Here is a 23,260-nt window from a genome sequence, read left to right on the forward strand (position 1 = left end):
CAGATTGAGAATAATGTTAGCCTTGTAGGCCCCTTATATTAAGGTGTTTGGAGAACCACTGTAAAGCGTTCAGCTGTGACTATTGATACAATTTAGTAATCCAGAAGAGACATTTGCTAAACTTGGGGAGAAGATATAGGCCTGGCAAGAAAAAGATTCAAGAAATAATTAGGGAGTAAGAACTAACAGAACTTGGTAAATGATGAAAAGAGAAAAATTTGGAAGGCCTCTTGAGAGGTTACATAGAAGCAGATAATTGATATAAAAAGTTGAGTCTAGGGCAGCCCCGGTGGCTCAGCGGTTTAGTGCCACCTGCAGCCCAGGGTGTGATCCTGGGGACCCTGGATTGAGTCCCACATCAGGCTCCCTGCATGGGGCCTGCTTCTCCCTCTGCCTGTGTCTCTGCCTCTCTCTCTGTCTCCATGTCTCTCATGAATAAATAAATAAAATCTTAAAAAAAAAAAAGTTGAGTCTAGCAAAAAGATCTAGAAGATTTCAGGCAGAGGGAATAGCTGATAAAAAGGCTCTAAAATGAAAGCCACCGTGGCACATTCTATAAACAAGTATAACTTCTTTTATAGGCAATGTCCTATATGTAGAATTCAGCTATGGTAAAAAAAATCTGAATTTATTCCAAAGTAAGTCATTAGAAAGTTTAGAGTAAGAAGGTGAAATTATCTGGTTTCCATTTTTAACAGTTGGTTTTGGGTGTTGGGCAAATAAAAGACTCAAAAGGCAAAACCTCCCAAGTGGCATATATTGCAAAAGGTTAACAAATGTACCATTAAGTATTATTTTCAATCTTTCACTGTCCCTGATTATCCAGTTGAATCATCCTCATCCTGGCTAGTTTATTTTGTAAACAGTTTACCACCAGTGAAGTTTGTTTTACATTACACATGCAAGATGTTTAGCTTTTCTTTCAATTTACTTTTCTCCTAACATATAATTATTACTATCATCATTCTCATCCAGTATTTGAGGTCTTTAAGGAGAAAAATGATTGACTTTGTTAGTTTTTTCTGAGAACTACTTTATGGATTGCTTGTTCCACACTGCTGATAGCCTATTCGCTTTCAATGTTAACAATGAATCAAGGTGTAATTCTTGATGGAAATCCAAAATGAATCATTAGTGCCCACAAAAAGAGACAAACATTACTTCTAAATTATTATGCTTTTATATAATTAAAGACCCCTCATCAGCACATTACTCATTTTGAATTTAATTCAATTTAATAAATTGAATTTAATTCAATTCAATAAATTTAAATTTAATTAAATTTAAATTTAATACACAGAATCATTAAAAGGGCTATATATCATAGCTTCAGAAAACCCATTTTCAAAATATTTATATGCATACAAAATTTTAATTTTTAAAAGTTTGAAATTAAAGCCAACATTTCAACACTTCCTATTTTCCTTACTACGTTTCACTTTTCTAATTCTCTCAATATTTCCTTTAAATCATCCTTTTAAAAAATATCTATTTATCTATTTAGAGAAAGAGGGGGGAAGTAGAAGGTCAAAGGGGGAGAGAGAGAGAGAGAGAGAATCTCAAGCAGACACTGCTGAGCATGGAGCCCAACACAGGGCTCAATCTCATGACCCTAAGATCATGACCTGAGCCAAAATCAAGACTGAGGTGACCAAGTGAGCCAGCCAGGTGCCCCTAAATCTTTTTTTTTTTTTTTTGTGGAAGATTTTATTTATTTATTTGACAGAGAGTAAGAGCAGGAGCTGGGAACGAGGCAGAGGGAGAGCGACAAGCAGACTCCTCACTGAGCAAGGAGCTCAATGCAGGGTTTAATCCTGCAACTTGGGGAGGATGACATGAGCCAAAGACAAGATGTTTAACCGACCAAGCTCCCGAGGTGCCCCTCACTCTTAAAAATACATTAGGTATATCTGGGGGAAAAAATGAAACAGATAAAATGAGGAAAAAATTAAGCTAAATTAAAAAATGATTTATCTAGGGATCCCTGGGTGGCTCAGTGGTTGAGTGTCTGCCTTTGGCTCAGAGCATGATCCCAGAGTCCTGGGATTGAGTCCCACATCGGGCTCCCTGTGGCAAGCCTGCTTCTCCCCCTACCTGTGTCTCTCGTGTGTCTCTCATGAATAAATAAATAAAATCTTAAAAAAAAAATTAAAAAAAAAAAGATTTATCTAAAGCTATAAAGGCCTACAGTCCCCCACTCCTTAATTTCAATAGATTTAGTTTATACAGTATTTATTTTTCCACCAGAATAGACAACTTTTAGAATTTAAGGTGAAACATGACAGTCCAAAAAGTTTAAATCACAAATGAGAAGCACAAAGTTTCTCTCACCATACAGAATATTTTACTAGCATTAAAGGAATGGTGGCAAATTTACATCAAGACATTACTATAAAACCTCTTTCTTATTCAGAAAAAGACTTTCAGCTTTTTAATCCTCAGCAAAAAATAGAACAAATGAAGTTCTTTTATAAGCAAGTCAGTCATCTCTCTGGTAGCATAATCAGTACTAAAGCAAAATACTTCACATAATTCAGAATTGTTCATTTTCTGCAAACTGCAAGACACTTGTCAATATTATTTTACAGGAACAAAGAAGCAAAAAGAAAAAGGCAATGGTCTTGAATAGTATTTTGTAGGTACAATAATGGCATGTCAGATGACAAAGAAGTAACACAATATAGATTACTGATGAAAAAATTTTCTCAATGGTAACTATCAATTTTATACAATTTATAAAATTTATACTTAATATCTTCTCTAAAATTTTGTAGTCTACTATATTATGCACTATGAAGAAAATATAAGTTTTCTACCAGAGCCCATATAGATGGTCCTAAATACCCTCAGTTTTTCCCCATGCTATATAGATGTTACCATTTTCTATGTGTGTTTTGGGGGAAAGGGTAAAAACCTAGAAAAAGCAAGTAAAAAGCAAGGAAACCAACTAACTGCGGAAAAGAAACAGTTTAGGAATGAGGGAGAATATAAGACAATCACTTCATTTGGAACAGGTTGAGTCTGATGTACCAATAGGGTCTCACATAGGCGTTATCTGCTAATTAAGTGAGATACATAGGCCCAGACTATAAAGCTAGAGACCAAACTTAGAATAAAGGGAAGATTAAACATGGTAATTGAAAGCTATCAGATCTCCTTGAGAGAGTATCAATAATAAAGGAGAAGAGAAACAAAACATAAACAGGTAGCTAGCTGAAAGCCAAAGGAAGCTAGAGAATCTGAGAAAGAAAGAACCAAGTCAAGAGAATCAAATTCCCTTAAGGAGCTCAAAAGTATATAGTATTTGAATCACTGATAAGTTTGGTGAGAATAGTTTAGTAGAGAGCAAAGGAGCCAAACAGTGAATTGAGAACCAAACAGAAAATAAATTAGTAGAGATAATTCAAGTAAAAGAAAAAAGAGGAGCTAGAGTTAAGGTCAGGAGAAAGGGTTTTAAGATGGAAAGGACTTTCATTTTAAATGTTCAGTAAGGAAGGAAGATTGAAAAGAAAGAATAATTCATGGAATAAAATCGTTAATTGCTAACTATTAAAAAAGTCTCAAGTTCTTATCTAAGTTTCAGAAGACTAACAATCTGAAAAAAACAATTACTAACATCATTACATTCTGAATGAAATTTAGACAGCATTTACATCTTGAAGACCTTTTAATCATTTTTTTGTTATTGTTACAACACTATTCAAAAAGGCAAGCAAGTAGGTAAAACATTTGTGTTCACATTTTATTTAAATTCCCGTTCTCGCTCCACCTTTAACTTTCCATTTATCAACTGTGTATTATTCAAGTTTCAGAAATAACATAAAAATCTATCATAATATTAGTAATATTAGAATCATTGTCTAAAATGAATGAAAGTAGAGCATAACAAATGATTAAAACTTTCAAGCTTGGGCAGTAGTTTCTATCTTGGAGAATGGTTTAGTAACCACTAACAAAAACTGGAGTTGCTTTTAAAATGGCTGGGTTTTACAGTAGCACACTTCACATTCATAATAATCGAAGTTGTCATTTCCAATAAAAATACTTGTTTCATGAGAATGCTTTTGAAAAAAAAATTTTACTACGGTTACTAACTTAATTGGGTACTCGAATTAAATAATAATTGGAATATCTCTATTCCAAAAACCAGACTAAATTAATAAATTAATCTCCAATATACCAAAAGATATAAGCCACGTGAAATATTCATTTAACAGATTATCTACTGAATGCTTCCTCTATGACAGGCACTCTTCTGTGATAATTCAAGGTAAACAAGGCAGAAAAGGGCTCTTCCCACCAAGAACTTAGCCGTATAGCCAAGGAAGATTTAAAATAAAGATATAAATAAGATAATATCAAACAACAGTAAGTACTATCATAAAAATAAAGGAGCTTAAAGAGTAACTGGGAGAAGGTAATGGTTATTTCCTGGTTGGCCAGAGAAGGATTCTCTAAAGGAGACAATACTTGAATTTAGGCTTGAATGAAAAAAACAAAACAAAACAAAACAAAAAAACCCATCATGCATACTATAATCATTCCAGACAATGGAAATAGCCAGTAAAAAGTCATATGGCTCTTTAAGTTCTAGCTATACATTACTATTCAGCAAAAGTCAACCCCTTTAAAAATTGGCCATCAATTTTAATAAAAATGTATGGATGTGCAACAAATTAATCCTTTTTTAAGTGACCCAATGTAGGGAATAGGATATGGTAATTTACTTTTAGACATAAGTACATAAACAAATATTAATGTCTGAAAAAATACTTTAAAAATATTTCTCAGGTGCTTAAAAATGAGCATGTCTTAATGTATATATCATATATGCAGAGCCATATGTGGCTTTCTTGTACATAATGCAAGAGCATTTCTATACTGGATAGGCAGTAAAAATAAAGAGAATCTTACTTTTAGCAAATATGTCAACTGGTGATCCATCAGGCAAAAGCCATGGCCAACCTTTGAACTGCCATGCAGGACCTTGCACAAAAACTGCTACAACCCGATCCCTATAAATAGAAAAGGGACAGAGTTAGAGCTCAAGGGTTGAGACAATATCTCAAACATGAACTCTGATTACTGTAAATCCTTAAGGAAAGGTTTCAATTATTCATGTGGCATAGTCTCCTGTCAACAAATCTGTGAGACAGAGTACATTACAGTAACTCTTTGTTACAATGTTATCATTAGGGTGTATTAATGATTGTTATACTTCTTATGCATCTGTTTTTGCACCTAAGTCTTTTAAACATAATTACACAACACAATCCTTATATGCAATCTTTTTTAACCTTTTAATCTGCCCTTCTTCTAGAATAAAGGCTCATTTTTTAGGGAACATGACTTGATCTATTAATTGAAAAAGTTGGTTTTAAAAGGAAATCATCTAAAATTCAAATACATCTTAAATGCTTTAACTAAAAACATTATAAATTATAGTAACTCACCAACCATTTTCTGGAACCTCAAAGTCTTATTTTTGAGTTCTTCTATTATTTAGTAAGTAATCTGAGTATAAAAGTCATTAGACTTCAATTTTTCCAATTGTTTACAATTGTTTCACTCACCCTAAATTCTACTAGCATTCTCTTTATTTTTTAAGCCCAACATGGGTCTTGAACTCATGACTCAGATCAAGACCTGAGCTGAGATCAAGAGTCAGATGCTTAACCAACTGAGCCACTGAGGCACCCCTATCCGGGGTTTTTAAAGCAATTTGTCTTTCCAACCGTTCAATTTTGTTTTCATAAAAACAAATCTTTCTCTAGGCCTTCATATTTCATTAGTTCACAAATTATTTAATTAAATTGAGAAATCATAATAAATACAAAGGCCATAAGCAGTTTAAGCCTAGAACTAAAGAAGTAGGAACAAAACCATAATATAAACAGTAATAGTTAACATTAAGACATACTATGAGCATTCACTATGGGCCAGTATTGTTCTAAGCACCTTATCTTGTACATATGTTAACACATTGAATCTTCCAAACAATCTAATGAAGTGGGTACTATTATTGCCCCCATTTTACAGATGAGGAAACAGAAGCACACGGACAATCCATGAGTCAGAAGAGAGATGGAGAGAAGAAGAAGAATGAGGAGGAGAAATGGAGGGAATGATTACTCTTGTGCACTGGTTATGCTACTGTTCCTGTGTGAGGACTGATAAATCATGACAACAGCCATCTCAGTACTATTACGGAAATAGTTTTAACCTTACAACTCCTTGAAATGGTCTTAGGAATGCCCAGAGGTCCACAGATCACACACTTTGATAACCACTGCATTAGATGAAAACTCTATACAGCCAACAAAGCATTAAACCAGGGTTATCTTCTATTCAAGTAAAAGACCTACAGCAACAATTCAAGTTATTGTGAAAAACCACAGCTTAAAAATCTTAATCTGCTCAAAATCTCTAAGGCTAAAATTAAATCTTAAATAAAAAATTTCCTCCTTGCACAGCATATATGCCCTATAGTGCCAAAACTATCTTTGGTAATGGAGCACATTATTAAATGGCCTCTTAATTTCATGATGTAACTTGTGCCATACAATAGTTGAAAGCCCAAGGTACCTGCCAAACTAAAGGAAATTTGTTGGAGAGACATCACCTAGATCCTACTTGGTCTCACAGGGTTATTAACAGGTAAGCAGGATAATATAAATACTACTCAGTGAATTCTTGAAGGGACAATTAACAGAGAAAGAAAAGAGAAAAGGAAAGGGAAAGGAAAGGAAAGAAGATAAGAAAAATATTATTCCTAGGTTATGACACAAATGACTAGGTTATCTAGCTAATATATACAAGCAATATTTTGTAGAAAGGTGACAGCACCTGTATGGTGTTTGTAATTTTTTCTGCAAATAACTGCAAAAATATGATACAAATGGTGTAATTTTCCTACTTCCTCCAATTTTTAAACTTGATATCTGAAATTCTCATCTTACTTCATATAATAAATTTTTAACATACTTATATTCTCAATGCCTTGACTTCTTAATGTGTGAGGACTAATGAGTACTTCAAAGGTAAATTTCAGCTAATGCATCAGTGTGTTGTGTTATGTGACAGAGATGCACTCTCAGACTCTGTATTTTTATTCCAGCTTAGATTAATAAAATAATTCATGTATCTGAGTTTATAGGCACTATATGTTATAAAAGGCTTTATATTTTATTAAAGGACATTTTGATGCAATCAAAGGGCTTAACCAGAGTGCCTATTCTTTTTATTAAATTATTCTCTACAATAAAAGTAACAATCCTTTCATTTATCATTTCTTAGTCAAAAATGTGAATTCTCCAAATAAAAAATCCAGAACTATAGTCTTTCAAAACATTAGTCTATTTGAAGTTTTGCTCTAAAGGCTGATCCAGAACAAATAAACAATGTAAATAATTTTTTACTAAGTTTTCCAGAAGCTAGTGTTTCTTTTTTTTTTAAGATTTTATTTATTTGAAAGAGAGAGAACAAGTGCGTACATGAGTTGGGGGAGGGGCAGAGGGACAAGCAGACTCCCCACTGACCTGGGGGGAGACAGTAGAAGACCCAATCCTAGGACCCTGAGATCATGACCTAAGCCCAAGTCAGACGCTTAACCGACTGAGCCACGCAGGCACCCCTGAAATTAGTGTTTCTTATAAGTAAAATAAAGCTTAGCTACCCAAAATACAAATTTATTTAGGCTTTACTAAACTGTGGACATTATTAATGACCAACTTAGATATTTTACCTGTTTTTATTTTATTTTTTTTTTTAATTTTTATTTATTTATGATAGTCACAGAGAGAGAGAGAGGCAGAGACATAGGCAGAGGGAGAAGCAGGCTCCATGCACCGGGAGCCTGACGTGGGATTCGATCCCGGGTCTCCAGGATCGCGCCCTGGGCCAAAGGCAGGCAACTAAACCGCTGCGCCACCCAGTGATCCCCTTTTTTTTTTTTTATTTTATTTTTTTTTTATTTTTTTTTTTTTATGATAGTCACACACACAGAGAGAGAGAGGCAGAGACACAGGCAGAGGGAGAAGCAGGCTCCATGCACCGGGAGCCCGACGTGGGACTCGATCCCGGGTCTCCAGGATCCCGCCCTGGGCCAAAGGCAGGCGCCAAACCGCTGCGCCACCCAGGGATCCCCAACTTAGATATTAACATGGTTTTCAGTGATAGTTTTTCTATTTAGAACTCATGACACACACACACAAAGAACTCATGACAAAATGTGATACTTTTAATTATACAAAAAAAAAATTAATGACTACATAAAAGAATAGATCATCTTACCAGTCTTGAGGCATAAGTTTAAGAGGCTGGTCTACTACTCTATAAGGAACTGTGACACTAATTGCCGTGCCCCCTGGTTGCATCTGATCTTTTCTTCTCTGTATTAAAGTTTCATTTTCTCGTTGGCAGCCTTGTTTCTTCTTTTCATCTGATGGGACAAATCTTTGAAAAGAGAGATGAGAAAAGGTCAAATGTTTCAGTGATACAAATGGTAAAAAAAATATATATATATTGATAGTTAGATCAAACTTTTTTTTTAATAAACTCCTCTGCATGTACAGATCACAATGAGTGGAGAGTATAATACCTCTAATAATCAACAGTATTCAGCTCACATAGGCCATAAATTGGTGTGTAGGTTTGTATGTGTATCTCTCACACACAGACACAATTTATATTCACTTATCACTTAGCATTTTCCAAAGTTACATAAAAGACCAAACTATTCCTTGATTTTTCAAATGCTAGAAGGAAATTCTATGATAAACCAAAAGATCACCTGAAATGAAGATGATGTGGCTTCCTCCCAGATAGGTGACGTAGCCTGTCCAAGAGTTTCACAAAACACTCCTATTTCATGGATTATGACTTAGCAAAATTAAGAAATGCTATCTCATTTCAAGGTTGCTTCGCAAATTTTAAAGGAGGAAATTAAATGTATGCCAATTGTCTTAGTATAAATACTGGTAGTAATTTAGTAAATTATGAACTCTACCATGTGATTCAATTCTCTACCATCAACATATTCTCAAAAATAATTTAAGAATCCGCAGAGCTGTTGCCAGTTCTAGAGTGTTGGTGTTCACAAAGCATTTCAAAAGTCTTTAAAAAAAAAAAAAAAAGCATACTCCTAATACACTCTATTAGCATATTTTACCTTGAGAGTAATTCCGCTTCTAAAGTTTAAGACAGATAAATAGGATATACACGAGAGCTTGCACTTGGTAGAGTCTTTTGAAAAATTTCAATATCACATGCTGGATTCATCATTAGTAATACTAGTCTTGTATTTATGCAAGTTTTTAGTAGATGGTGATTGTGATAAATGGAACTTCATTTCTGAGCTGTTTTACATATCCATGTCAGAATATGGTGGAAAAGTTAAGATTTCCATATCATTTAAAAATGTCCTTCAGATAATCACTTTACTCCCTATGGATTTTGGTGATTTATTAATCAAGCCCACTTAGAAAATGCCAAATATAATACTAACACTGAATAATTAAACACTTTAAAATTAACATTCACGCATTGTTAAAAATAGTTTTAATATAAAACTACAACAAAAATGTATTAAGTGAACAGTAATACATCATGCTGTTACACAATATACATAGTTGTTCAAAACATATAGTTCCTGCCCTCTTGAAGTATACGTTCAAGATACAAAGTGGTCTCACAAGAGAAAGATGCTTTAATTTATCTCAACCATTCTATTATCTAGATGGGATTAAAATGTTTACATTCTGAAATATAATAATGTATCTCACTCTTCTCTATCTTTTGAAATTTTAATGTAAAAGTATAAAATTACTTATGCAAAATTACTTATAATCTTTAATGAATTATAACATGTACAAATGAGTGATCCATAATATCTTTAAGAAATCTATTAAATATCTAATGCAACTTCTAATGTATTAAGAAAAAATGAGTTACATACCATTTGCATGTTCACGTGTTTGTTGATATAAGTTTTACTGAAGTTCAGAGTCATTAACATGGTTCCTTATTTAACTACCACCCTATAATTTTTACATACTCTAGTATTTTAATTTCTGAATACATCTTGGTCTTTAGAGTAGTAGCCTTCACTATAGTAAATACAGCTGTATTTCAAAATGTTTTTCAGCCCTGATCTCATGTGGTAACATAAGGACAGATCTTTTATCCTACACTCTCATAAACTTAAAGTTAGAATAACAATGCAGACTTCTCTACCCACGGAAGACACTAGCAAACTAATTTAACTTAAGCTTTTTTTACTAGGTTTCACTTACTCCTAGAGTAAGAAATAAAGCTCAAATTCTGCTCAAGGGAGGGAACCTAACTGAAGTTCCTTCTTTCATAAAGGTTGGATTTTCAGGGATTAAGCACAGTATAATGGTAAACTAGAAATAAATCCACTGCCCACTCTTTTTCTTATACCCCCACCCCAGGCCTTATCAATACCCTGGCAACAGCAAGGAAGATCAAATTCAGAACTGCAAATTTGAAGGAAGAATTAACCACCCTGACCACAATGACTGACTGAGAAATCAACACATTATCCAAGGTAGGCCAAAGAGTCTTAATCCTGGAATTTTTGCTGGAATTATTGGGAAACAGGCACTCTCTTTCTACTGTGATTAGTAGCCTTGTCCCTGAGTGGGGAGATGAGAGATGGAGAGACCAGCTCCTGATTACATCATTTCAGCACTGAGTCTAGCTATGTCAGAAGCCAGGACTGTTCAGTTATGTTGGATCAGTAAGTTATTTTTTGATAAAGCTACTTTGAGTTGGTATTTATCATTTATAACTAAAAGTGTTCTAACAAACATAACCAGAATTACACAACTAATGTGATGGGTGAATATATGTGATTTGGAGAAAGATTATGATGTCCACTGACATCCAATATTTGCAATTTATTTATTCCACTTTATATTACATGAGTAAAGGCATATTTTGATATGACTAAAGTTATTACTATTTAAACAAATACAGTTCTACTTAAATAACTGTACTAGTACTGTCAAAGAATACAATTCAAATAAATGATATAGCTAAATAAGTTCCAGAATTTATGTTATTTTAAAAACAGAGCAAGTTAATGAATATTTTCCGGTTAAAAATATTTCCTTTTTCCTAAATTAAAGAAGTTGAAATTTGAAAAGTAGAGGAAAGAAAAGAAAAGAAAAGAAAAGAAAAGAAAAGAAAAGAAAAGAAAGAAAAAAGAAAAGAAAGAAAAAAGAAAAGAAAAAGACAAGACAATATCTGGATGTTAGAAAAAAACCTCAAACTGAAAATTAATTCAAAGTGATGTAAAACTGGCAATGTTCCCAGGTACTTAGCGAATACAAATGCAAACCTTTCCTGGAGTACCGTTCCACCCCCATGTGCGCCCCACCTTCATTTTGGAACTCAAAGAATTTCCACAGAAAACAATTCCAAGGAAAATGAACAGTAAATGAAGACAATGAAAAACATGAAATGTACTAAAAAACTAAACACACAAACAAGAGGTTTCATGAAACAAACAGGTTTCATGAAACAAACAACTGTCAAAAGAAAAGGACTTCTAATAATGGAATTAGCAAAGATCAAAGCTCATAAAACAAGCCCGCAAATATAGACAGGAGAAAAAAATATTTTAAAGAAGACGAAAGATTTGAAAAAGAACGAATCAGAACTACTAAAACTGAAAAAGTCCTAGAAAGAGAAGAGGAAAGGGGGTGGGGATTACACAGAGCTAAGGGGCCAGGACTCAGAACTGACACAAAACACAAATCCATACACTTAATTCTAAATGAATCCCAAAATGGAATATATAAGAAATCTACATCTAGGTAGAACAGATAAGCAAGTTTAAATTAGTCTTTAAAATAACCAGGTAAAGCAGATTTCCTTCAAAGGACTGATTATCACACTAACAGGTGACCTATGAACCAAGACAAGAAGATAGAATATAGTGCAATGGTATCTTCAACATGAGAAAAAAAAAAAGAAAAAGAAAAAAAGAAACTCCCATATTTGTTTTCCAAAGTGGTTGAATTTTTTGCATTACCTGTGACTGCTGAGAACATAAACTATTCATGGTCCTGCATGAACTCCAGTAATTGTTCTGCCTGCTTCCTCCCCAGGCCTCAAGTAGTTTTCTCCTATGAATGTGCTCAAGAGTATTTGACTGATACAAGGAAGAACCCTCTACATATCTCTGAAGCATTCTCGATGTGCAATCTCCCTTTAGAACTCTGTCCTGTGAGGATACTATCATGGCCAGTTTCACAAGTGCCATCCAATCATTTTATTTTAAATAAACTTAAGAGTCTTACTAAAACTTCACTCAAGATCACATTTATAATTCTATATAAAATGTACTTTTTAATACTTCATAATATAACCTTAATTTTGTTATTTAGGGATGTCAAAAGTGAAGTTGGGTTTTGTCTTGTTTCATTTACTTATTGAAGAGCTAAAAAAACTGAAAAATCCTTAATTTTACATGAAACCAAATAGAATCTATGCCAAAATGAGCTATGGGGTACAGCCAGTACCATAATTGTGTGGAGGAGGTTTCAATTATGCATTAATTACATAGCAAAGCCTCCAGCTGACTCAAACTGTAGGGGAGATGTCAGTTGCAATGAGGTGTTAAACAATGAAGGGAATGTTTTATACTTAGAAGAAAAATTAGGCTCAGTCTATCCTAAGAATGTGGTCTATTTAATTGTTTGGTTCTCTGTTATAAATCTAGGGAGAAAAACACTAAAGTTTACTTTGTGATTTCTTTGCACTGTTTACCATCTTCCGTTATAAACAATTAACATTTAGATTTGTAATACATTCAGATGAGCACCGCAAAGGTTCTGGACAGTGAAAAGCTGAAGGCAGAATTTCTTGTTTAACATTCCAAAAACTTACCATGAATTTTCTGTAACCATTAAGGTATATTTATAAAAAACATAAATAGCTGTCAATTACTAAAAATTGTGAGTTGGAAATGCCAAATTCACAAATCATAGAATCAAAGAACTAGAAAGGGCCTTAAAAAAAATCACCTGATAGTAACAGCAAGCGCCAAAAATCCAAGACCAAGTAAAATGACACTTCATAGGAACTAAAATCAAATCCCAGATACAGATATAACTATCATATATCAAAGAAGGAACTTAAAATTAGACATAAATATACTAAATGAATTTACAGCTTGTACAAACACACACAAAAACCAAACTCTGAATTTCAGGTAATACAAGTGCCATTCTCCAATTTTCTCAATGTGTTTCCTCCCACCTATTCTGTTTCCTAGACATTTATTTAATACCCATTATTGGGCAAATCCATTTTCAAGAATGGATGTAGAAATAACAACGGAGGAACAGGCCCTCTTCTCTAAAGAATTCACAATTTACTTGGAATTGTAAATTCCAACTGGGTGCCAGATTATAAAACACAGAAGCCATCACAAAACAAAAACATAGATGCCTATCATATTTCAGAGAATATAAACAATGAAAAAACTATTCTTGTACACTCACTAGAAGGTGGAAAGACACATGAATGCTCAAACAAAAACTAAGAAAAATCTGAAAGTGGTTAATGAAACCCACTTCTGCATGAGTCTGACAGTTTGTTATGTAATCAAATTGATTTCAAAGAGGATCAAAATAACTATATTTCTTATTCACTCAACTGTAGATGGCTTGAGGAATTACTTGAGTAATCTATACCACTGTAAGAACACTATAAACAATAAAAGTCTAATGAAATATAAAACATAAAAACTCCTTCTTTCCCTACTGTTAATGGAAAAAAACTCAGTGAATATTTCATTCAAAAGTACTGAAGAAAAAATACTGTAGAGATATATTTGTGCCACATTACATAGATTCTTTTTATACAGCTATTTAAGTCATAAGGTACTTAAATTCAATTCCACATTTGGTAAAACCTGGAATCAGTTAGTTTCACAACTTATTTTGTATCTCATTTTTAATTAGTCATAAGTTATTTAGAAGCAGTATGAATTTTCTTTTTGGAGGTCAGGTTGCTTTTGTTTTCTTTCACTAAGAATTGTCACTGTTATTTTACTGAGAAAGAAGGCAGAGCATTCACATTCTTTTTTTGGATACTAATTAGGTTACTGACTGAAAATATTTTCCTAGTTACCACTAAAAATATTTAACAAGAATTTTCAATGTTAGACCAAATTACAAAATATTGTTATTGCAATTAACAGTGAATATAAGGCCCTAAATATATTGCGGGAAAGTATTCTGTTCTAGAATAAAACCCCCTTTAAAAAAAAATTATTTTAGAGAGAGAGAGAGAGAGCATAGAGAGTGTGCACACACATGAGCGGGGGGGGGGGGGGGGGGGGGGGGGGCGGGGAGAAGGGTAAAGGGAGAGAAAAAAATCCTCAAAGCTGAGTCACCACGGAGCCCAGAGCCCCAAGCGAAGTGAGGCTTCATCTCATGTGGGGATCCATCTCACAAATGTGAGATCATGATCCCTGATCACAATCCGAACCAAAATCAATAGTCACTTAACTGAATAAGCCACCCAGGCGCCCCTAAAACCCAATTTCTTAATCTGAATGTTTGTTAAGAATCTCCCTTACTAAAGGTTAAAGTAACTAGACTGGTGTTTGAGAAACCTCGTTGCATTTCCTGCTCTGCAACTAACTACCACGGTGGGCTTTAAGGCTATCTCTTGGCATTTTCATTCAGGGTAAGAATGTATTCTGACAATCCTTTTTAGGTCTCAAAACCTAGAAAATAATAAATTTCAAGTATTTCTTTAGATTAGTAAAAAAAAAAAAAAAAAAAAAAACCACATCACTACAGTTATGTATGTTCTCACTAACACCACATACTTTGTGAGAGGACCTAGGTGAAGTTTTTAATGGTGGATTTAATTATTGCTGAGGTCTAATTTGATTTTGAACTTATCTTCAAGATGTGATTTAAGTTTGTAAATTAGTGTCAAAGAAAAATTATACTTTTCACTGTACTTTCAAATAATAAAGCATTAAGACTTTTTTTTAAGATTTTATTTATTTATTCATGAGAGATACAGATAGAGAGGCAGGGACATAGGCAGAGGGAGAAGCAGGCTTCCTGTGGGAGTCTGATGTGAGAGGATGTGCGCCTCAACCCTAGGACCCTGCGATCACAACCTGAGTCAAAGGCAGAGGCTCAACCACTGAGCCACTCAGGTGCTCCTGAGATTGGGTTTTATACTAAATGCTAGAACATATTTTATTTCCCATCAGTTGCAATAAATGACTCCTAACATACTAACACCACTATCATGTGAGCTCTGAGAAGGTTGAGCTTGTAGTTTATCTACATAGCACTTTGATTTTTAGTTATTGCTCTATAGTGTTGAATGAACAAACTCAGTATAGACATATTAAATACCTTATAAAATTCTAGTTCCAGTAATTAAAAAAACCCTTCCAAGAAATGTCAGATAAAATGTAACATGCACCTGAAGTGCACAGTTGAGCTGGAAAGGAAATAGTCGTGAGCCAGAAATTACTGGTACTGCAGTGAATGAAAATGGAAGACAGAAACACTTTCTTGAGACTTGGTTTATACCACCCACACAAAGGAAGGACACAAAGGAACCAGAACTAGAACTTTACAAGAGATAAACAATCAACAGAAGGATGTACTAGGAGGAAAACATTCCAAATAAGCTTTAAGGAAGTGTACCCATCTTGATCTGGCTCTAGAGGAGGGGAGGAAAAAGGAGTCCTAGATAATCGGTCAGCCCAGGGCCTACCCCAATGTCACTCTGGTCTGTTCTGAATTTGAATTTATGCTATGCTTGTGGACCAGAAATCCTTGAACTGAGAATTTAACATAAAAATCACCCAGGTTGTCTGGGTAGTTCAGTGGGTTAAGTGCCTTCCACTCACGTCAGGATCCCTGGGATCCCGGGATGGAGCCATGCTTTGGGATCCCTGCTCAGTAGGGAGCCTACTTCTCCCTCTCCCTCTGACCCTCACATCCCCACTCCTGCTCTCTCTAATAAATAAAATCTTTTAAAAAAAAGTAATAATAAAAAAGTAAAAATCAACTTTAGACTTGTTATATTACTATAGCACCTGACAAAAGCAAATTTATAAAATCACTTTGTAAGTAAAAGATATCTTCAATCCAGAATTTCTTCAAATAATTAAAATGAAAGCATAGTGAGCCAAAGTCTAAATTCATAACAAATGCAAAGATTTAGTCACTAATTACATAAGGTAACTGGACAATTTGACAACCTCTATTTAACAAGCACCATGACAGAGTATCAAACACTAGAGAAAGGTATCATAGAATTCATTTAACCCCCTTCTCTCCAACTAATGACCATGATACCACTCAGCCTCTAAAACATTATACAGTGTATATAATGTTGGGTCCTTCCATTTGCTTTCACCTACTTGATGAAAAGCAGAATGAATGATCTTTAAAATGCTAAAACACCCAGCAGTGTTTAAGTGAGTCTGTAAACAATTTACCCATTTTAATAATCAGCATGACTGAAAAAAACCTGAGAATCACTATAGGATAGGGTGACCACTGTTTCTTCAAAACAACATCTTACTACATGTTTATTTAAACTATGTGAATTCTGCAATAAATGTTTTTAGACTTAAAAGGTCTGTCTTAACTCATGACCTTGTATGAGGAAGAGAGAAAACAAATTTTCCCCTTGAAAATATGTTATTAAAAATGACTATATTTAAGTCTAGTACTGCACAGGAAAAGAGAAAAGGAACTTGTTAAAAAGGACACAAGCAGAGCCTACCAGAGCAAGGGGGCTGAGAACACTTGCACCTCCATACAGACATAAATGCACACAGCACATTTTTAATGAAGGATAGTTAATTTCAGTTAATGTATACTACATAAAAGTGTGATGACCCTGAGAACAAAGTCCACTCACAATTCACAGATGCAAACAACACAATATCAGCAGTACATATAAATCATGAGAATCTGGCATATGAAATTTAAAATGAGAGGAAAGCATCGTGGATATCCTTCTGTCATGAGCAAAGGCAGACATCCAGAAATCACTAGCAAAACCACTCATTATTTGCCATGCTAATAATAGTGTTCATAAACTTGACAGCATTTTGAAAAAACCACTTACCCATGGTTAATTTTAAGCCTTACTAATGTATACAGCATTGAAAGTTATTTAAAACAATTTTAACATTGCCATTTTTCTTCTGGAAATGACAGCCAATACAAGAAGTATAAAGATTAAAAAAATAATAATCATGATCTCTAAAAGTGGCACACCTACTCATATTAATAACATAAAGATAAATACTCCTGAAAAATACTTAAATTTTAAGTCTGAAGCCAGTTGGGCTGGGGAGAAATTAATTTTGTACACATTCTCATGATGTGTGTTTATAGGAGCAATTTGAGTTATAACTGTGACTATACGGATTCTAAACAGGAAATGAGGAAGGAGAACAAAAAATTTCATGTACAAAATTCGAGTGACAAAGGAAAATGGTACACATTTCTAGTTATCAAATAAATACGTCATAGGGATATAAAGTAAACATACTGACTATAGTTAATATCGTATTGCATATTTGAAAGGAGGAGAATGGATATTGAAAGTTATCACAAGAAAAAAAATCTTTGTAACTATGTATGATAATGGATGTTAACTGGACTTCTGTGGTGATCATTCTGCAATATATATAAAAATATTAAGTCCTTACACTAGATACCTGGAACTTAATAATGTTATGTCAATTATACCTCAATAAAAAATTTTCAGAAAGCTAAGTACCTGGAAATTTTAACATAGGATGTAGGTTTTAACTTCAACTAAATTTTACTAATATCTAGGTTAAAAAACTATATTCCCAACCTCCACCACCGCCTACACACAGTATATGTATCTAATTTATGGAGAAGTTACTATTTTTTCCATTCTTCAACTGGAAATTGGAGAAGGGGAAAGGAAGAGAACAGGAATTTGTTTTTGAACTTCCTCAAGCTCTTCAGGAAAAAGTTAAAAAAATTCATATTAGAAATTAATATAATAGTATTCTTTTCATTAGAATTTTAGCTAAAAATTTCTGTAATTATCCCTAAGGGATCCAGAGAGAAAAGAATATATGGAGGACTCCTGAACAACATTGGTTTAAACTGCATGGGTCTACTTATACATGGGTTTTTTGTGGGCTTTTTCCCTACAAATGTAATATAGTCACCTGGGTGACTCAGTCAGTTAAGCATCTGCCTTCAGCTAAAGTTATGGTTCTGGGGTCCTGGGACTGAACCCCAAGTCTGGCTCCCCGCTCAGATGGGAGTCTGCTTCTCCCTCTTTCTCTGCCCTCACTGCTCACCCCTCTCATGTTCTCTCTCAAATAAATAAATAAAATCTCTTTTAGAAAGTACAATAATGTAGGGCAGCCTGGGTGGCTCAGCAGTTTAGTGCCGCCTCCTTCAGCCCAGGGTGTGATCTTGGAGACCCAGGATCAAGTCCCACGTCGGGCTCCCTGCATGAAGCCTGCTTCTCCCTCTGCCTGTGTCTCTGCCTCTCTCTCTATCTCTCATGAACAAATAAATAAAATCTTTAAAAATAAATAAATAAATAAATAAATAAATAAATAGTACAATAATGTAAACGTATATATACTCTCTATCTTGTGGGATTTTTTTTTACATTTTTTCCCTAGTTTACTTTATTGTACAGATACAATATATAATACATATGAGATACAAAATATGTATTAATTGTTATGTTATATATTAATTATGTTATCAGTAGGGTATCCAGTCAGTATTAGGCTATTAGGTATTGAGTTTTTGCAGGAGTCAAAAGTTGTACATAAATTTTTTATTAATCAGGGGATGGGCACCTCAAACCCCTGCATTGTTCAAGTACTCTGTACTGTTTTGAAAATTATATTTCAGACTATCTGTAAAGCCTACAGCACAGAAACTGAAATTATTTTCTCTAAATAAGGAATACCAAATCCTTAACTAATTGTCAAAGATACCTCCATATTCAATGAAAACAACAGTTTAACAAATTACTTACTTTAGGTCCTGTAGGAGGTCTTTTGCATTAAGCATGGTTATTAAAGAGGTGGTAGCTGCAGGAATTATGATGATGGGTGTTCGAGATCCTATAAAGATAAAATTATAAAGATAACAAATATGTTGTTATTATTATTAAATGAAATATAGTTACACTCCCAATTAAAACTTAAAAGTTGGTAAATTTGTAATCTTAACCCCTTTGAGCTAAAAAAATATTTTACATCAACAGTGATATTCAAAATTCAAAATATTTAATAATCAGTATGACCTGAACACTGACTAGTCAGAACGGATACCACACACGTTTTATATAACTGCACAAGCATAAAATCAGCCTTAATTTTGAAATATTATTTACTTTTACTTTTTCTTTTTTTAATTCTAAGTTTTGTTTATTTAAGTGATCTCTACACCCAATATGGGGCTCGAATTCCTGATGCCAGGATCAAGAGTCACATGTTCTTCAGCCTAAGCCAGCCACACGCCCCTACTTTTACTTTTTAAAATAAGTTTAGATTCATAAGCACAACACCTCACCTTTCTTCTGATTTGGAGGAGGTCTTGCTTGAGAAACTGTTAATAAGAGAGTGAAAAAAAAATGAGTGTCACAAAAATCACATTCTTATTTTCAAATTTACAAAGCAACTAAGGCCTAAAAATTTAAATTACATGACTAGCTATAACATTTTAAAACATTACAATCTTCTAAACTAATATCAATCTTCTCAAATAATTTATTTTTCTATTTCACAAAACATGAATATGCCTTACCATTATTTAACAATCTGTTATAACAAAGCAGATATACTACATTGCTAGATACTGTGTATCTATATCAATGGATGTTAAAGCCTAGCAAAGGAAGCAAATAGTTTCTTAATTAACTGATAACCAATGTAGTAAATGCAAAATCATATAAAACTAGGGGAAGGGCTGGGAGAAAGAAATGTGCTGAACTATTTAGGAGGGAAAAGAAAGGCATTATTGGGAACTAAGACCTAAAATATTTTTCACCATTTTTCTCTCTCTTCCTATTTGCTTTTTGATCTTTAGAAGACAACATTACAGGCAATGAGTCATGTAGAGGTCTATATTATCTTGAATTGCCCATATTATTATTATTTTTAAGGATTTTATTTATTTGAGAGAGAGAAACAGAATATGAATGAGCAGAAGGTGAAGGAGAGAGAATCTGAAACAGACTCCAAGCTGAGTGCAGAGCCTGATGTGGGGCTCAATCCCAGGCCACAAGACCATGACCTGAGCTAAAACCGAGAGTCAGACACTCAATCAACTAAGCCACCCAGGCACCCCAAGTTGCACATATTATTAAAATTGTGAATGTATGTTATAAAAACACAAATATTCATCTTCTCATTATCTGTCTATATAACAGACTTTATAACACACAGAAACATTTGTTGGTAAAATAACAGCAGTATCAGCCTGGTTGAAGATTAAAGTATTTTAGAACTTAAAAATGCTGTACATTCAAGTTTCAGAATTTACAATAAAAATTTACTGACTGCTTTCTATGTGAAATGTGTGTACTGTGTTAGAATTTCTATTCCCCCCCCCCCTTTTTAAGGATTTTATTTATTTATTCATGAGAGATGCAGAGAGAGAGAGGCAGAGACATAGACAGAGGGAGCCTGATATGGGACTGGGACTCAATCCCAGGATCTGGAGATCATGACCTGAGCCAAAGGCAGATGCTCAATCAGTGAGCCACCCATGTGGCCCAGAATTTCCATTTTCTTAAATTATGAAAATAAATAAAAATTCAGGAGATTTAAAATTCTAACTCAACATCAGTTAAAAACAGATTACCACTTTTAATTTTTTTTTTTTAATTAATTTTATTTTATGATAGGCACACAGTGAGAGAGAGAGAGAGAGGCAGAGACACAGGCAGAGGGAGAAGCAGGCTCCATGCACCGGGAGCCTGATGTGGGATTCGATCCCGGGTCTCCAGGATCGCGCCCTGGGCCAAAGGCAGGCGCTAAACCGCTGCGCCACCCAGGGATCCCCCAGATTACCACTTTTAAAGTGATACATGCATTTTTGGAATGTGTTCTATTTTAAAAGCAGTAAAATGCTACATTTTCACTTAATACTTTGTATTCTTTTGTATAGCTACTTATTGTGATAAAATTTTATCAGTCCAGTAGTATGATTTTTCTAGCCACATTAGGTAGTGAAAGATACATGTAAATAAAAGTTCACATATATGTATGTTTATTATAGTGTTCTCATACCTTTCTTCTTGCTGAGAAAAAAAACAGTAAAGCTTTCTTAAATCATTTTTAGAAACAGGACTCATAGGAACACCTGATTAGCGAGATAGCATCATCTGAAACACAATATAGTCTCAGTAAATATCTGGTAGTTGTTGGAGGGATAAGGTAATGACAGGTTGGAGAGATACATGAATAACAGGAGATGGGACTTGCTATGAAAATGACTAAGAAGGGCAGCCCTGGTGGCACAGCGGTTTAGCGCCGTCTGCAGCCCAGAGTGTGATCCTGGAGACTCGGGATCAAGTTCCATGTTAGACTCTCTATATAGAGCTTGCTTTTCCCTCTGCCTGTGTCTCTGCCTCTCTCTCTCTCTCTCTGTCTCTCATGAATAAATAAATAAAATCTTTTAAAAAAAATGACTAAGAGGAGCAACAAAAAAGATTTGACTGAAACACCATGGTTTGGTGAAGAAGTAGACAATGGACTCAGGAATTTAGGAAAACACTTACTAAAAATGCAAGAGTGAGAAGACCCCATATAAGAAAAAGACAAAATATAAAAGCACACATATTAAAAATAAAGTTTAGAGACTTAGTAAGAAATAGCTACAAAAGAATATATGAACAGGTTCCCTGGTTAAGTAAAGACCAAGGTATATTCACTATGACAAACGCACTATGTTAAGCTTGATTTAAAGTGGGAGGAGAGAAGAAAGGGCAGAGTAACACCAGTCCACATGGCAAAATGATTAAGAGCAAGAATCTATATATTAGTGATCTCAATTCCTATCCCCATTTTGCCACTTCCTAGGCAAATTACCCTAGGAAGTTGAACTGATAGACTGCTCTGTATCAGTTGTCCTCAAATATAAAATAATAGTTTCTACATTTTAAAACTGCTGTGAGAATCTTAAAAACAACAATGCATGTTAAGTCCTTAATCAGGACTAAATATTTAATATTTAGCAAACTCTGGCTATAGCTGATCCTAAATGCTACTGCTTCTAGTGCCACTAACACTGCCTTCAGCAAATGCCATGACTGAAAATTTACAAGCTGAGAATAATTATTATTGATTGCTACATTTGATTTCTAATATAATAACAGTCTTCACTTAAATATTCAGAGCCTTATGTACAAGGCCCTCTTATTATTATAAATAAAACAGAAACAGTCCCTGTCCTCAAAGACCCTTCAGTAAAAGTAGGGGAGCCAGACCATAAATAAGTAAGCACACAAAAACATATAAACATATGTGAACATGCAATATTAAGGAACAAAAGGTGTGTACACTGACAGAAAAGTGTGCTTTGGCTTTAGAGAACCTCTTGAAAAAAGTAGCGTTTAAACTGAGAATTCAAGGATGACAAGGAGCCAACTTGCAAAGAGTAAGTGGACGAATAGCCCAGATTAGAGGGAGGAATGTGAGCAAATGCCAAAGACAGGAAGAAACTGCTGTGCTTAGGGAACTGCAAATGTATAGACTATAGGGACAAAAGAAAGAGTGGCAGGAGAAGAGGTTTAAAATATATGCAGAAATCAATATATATAAAAAGCTTTCTAGGTGATGTTAGGTTTGTATTTAAGTGCCACTGAAAACCCTGTAACTTTTAAGCCAGAAAATGACATAACTTGATTTTCATGTCACATCTTCACATCTTCTGTAAAGGAAAAACAATAGATTTAGATAAGTAAAAAAAAAAAAAAAAAAAAAAGATTTAGATAAGTGATCAAAAGGGGACAAGCATGAAAGCAGAAAGCTCAGTTAGAACTATTAACAGTCCACAGTGGTACTACTCAAATGAGGTGTAAAGATAAGAGTATTTTTTAAATTTTAAAAATTTCCAATCCAAGGTCAAGTGAGTAAAATTCAGTAACAATGAATTACTAGAAAATGATCACACACTTGGATGTCGTGACAGTATTGTACTCTCAATTTCCATATGTA

General features: G+C 34.1%; 1 protein-coding gene across 3 annotated transcripts in view; it reads right to left on the reverse strand.

Annotated features, from left to right (window-relative positions):
• Positions 1 to 23,260, reverse strand: part of CDC73 (cell division cycle 73) — a 188,605-nt gene that overhangs the window by 83,886 nt on the left and 81,459 nt on the right. For all 3 annotated transcript variants that reach the window (XR_012001792.1, XM_025991343.2, XM_025991342.2), the window contains exons 12-15: positions 19,611 to 19,646; positions 19,072 to 19,159; positions 8,293 to 8,454; positions 4,915 to 5,015 (exon numbers count right to left, since the gene is read on the reverse strand). Coding sequence is in view for 2 of the 3 variants with exons in the window: in XM_025991343.2 (XP_025847128.1) it covers positions 4,915 to 5,015; positions 8,293 to 8,454; positions 19,072 to 19,159; positions 19,611 to 19,646 (387 nt within the window). In the remaining variant the exon portion in view is untranslated. The remainder of the gene's footprint in view (positions 1 to 4,914; positions 5,016 to 8,292; positions 8,455 to 19,071; positions 19,160 to 19,610; positions 19,647 to 23,260) is intronic.

Source organism: Vulpes vulpes, chromosome 5 (assembly GCF_048418805.1).
Source record: "Vulpes vulpes isolate BD-2025 chromosome 5, VulVul3, whole genome shotgun sequence".
Classification (NCBI taxonomy): domain Eukaryota; kingdom Metazoa; phylum Chordata; class Mammalia; order Carnivora; family Canidae; genus Vulpes; species Vulpes vulpes.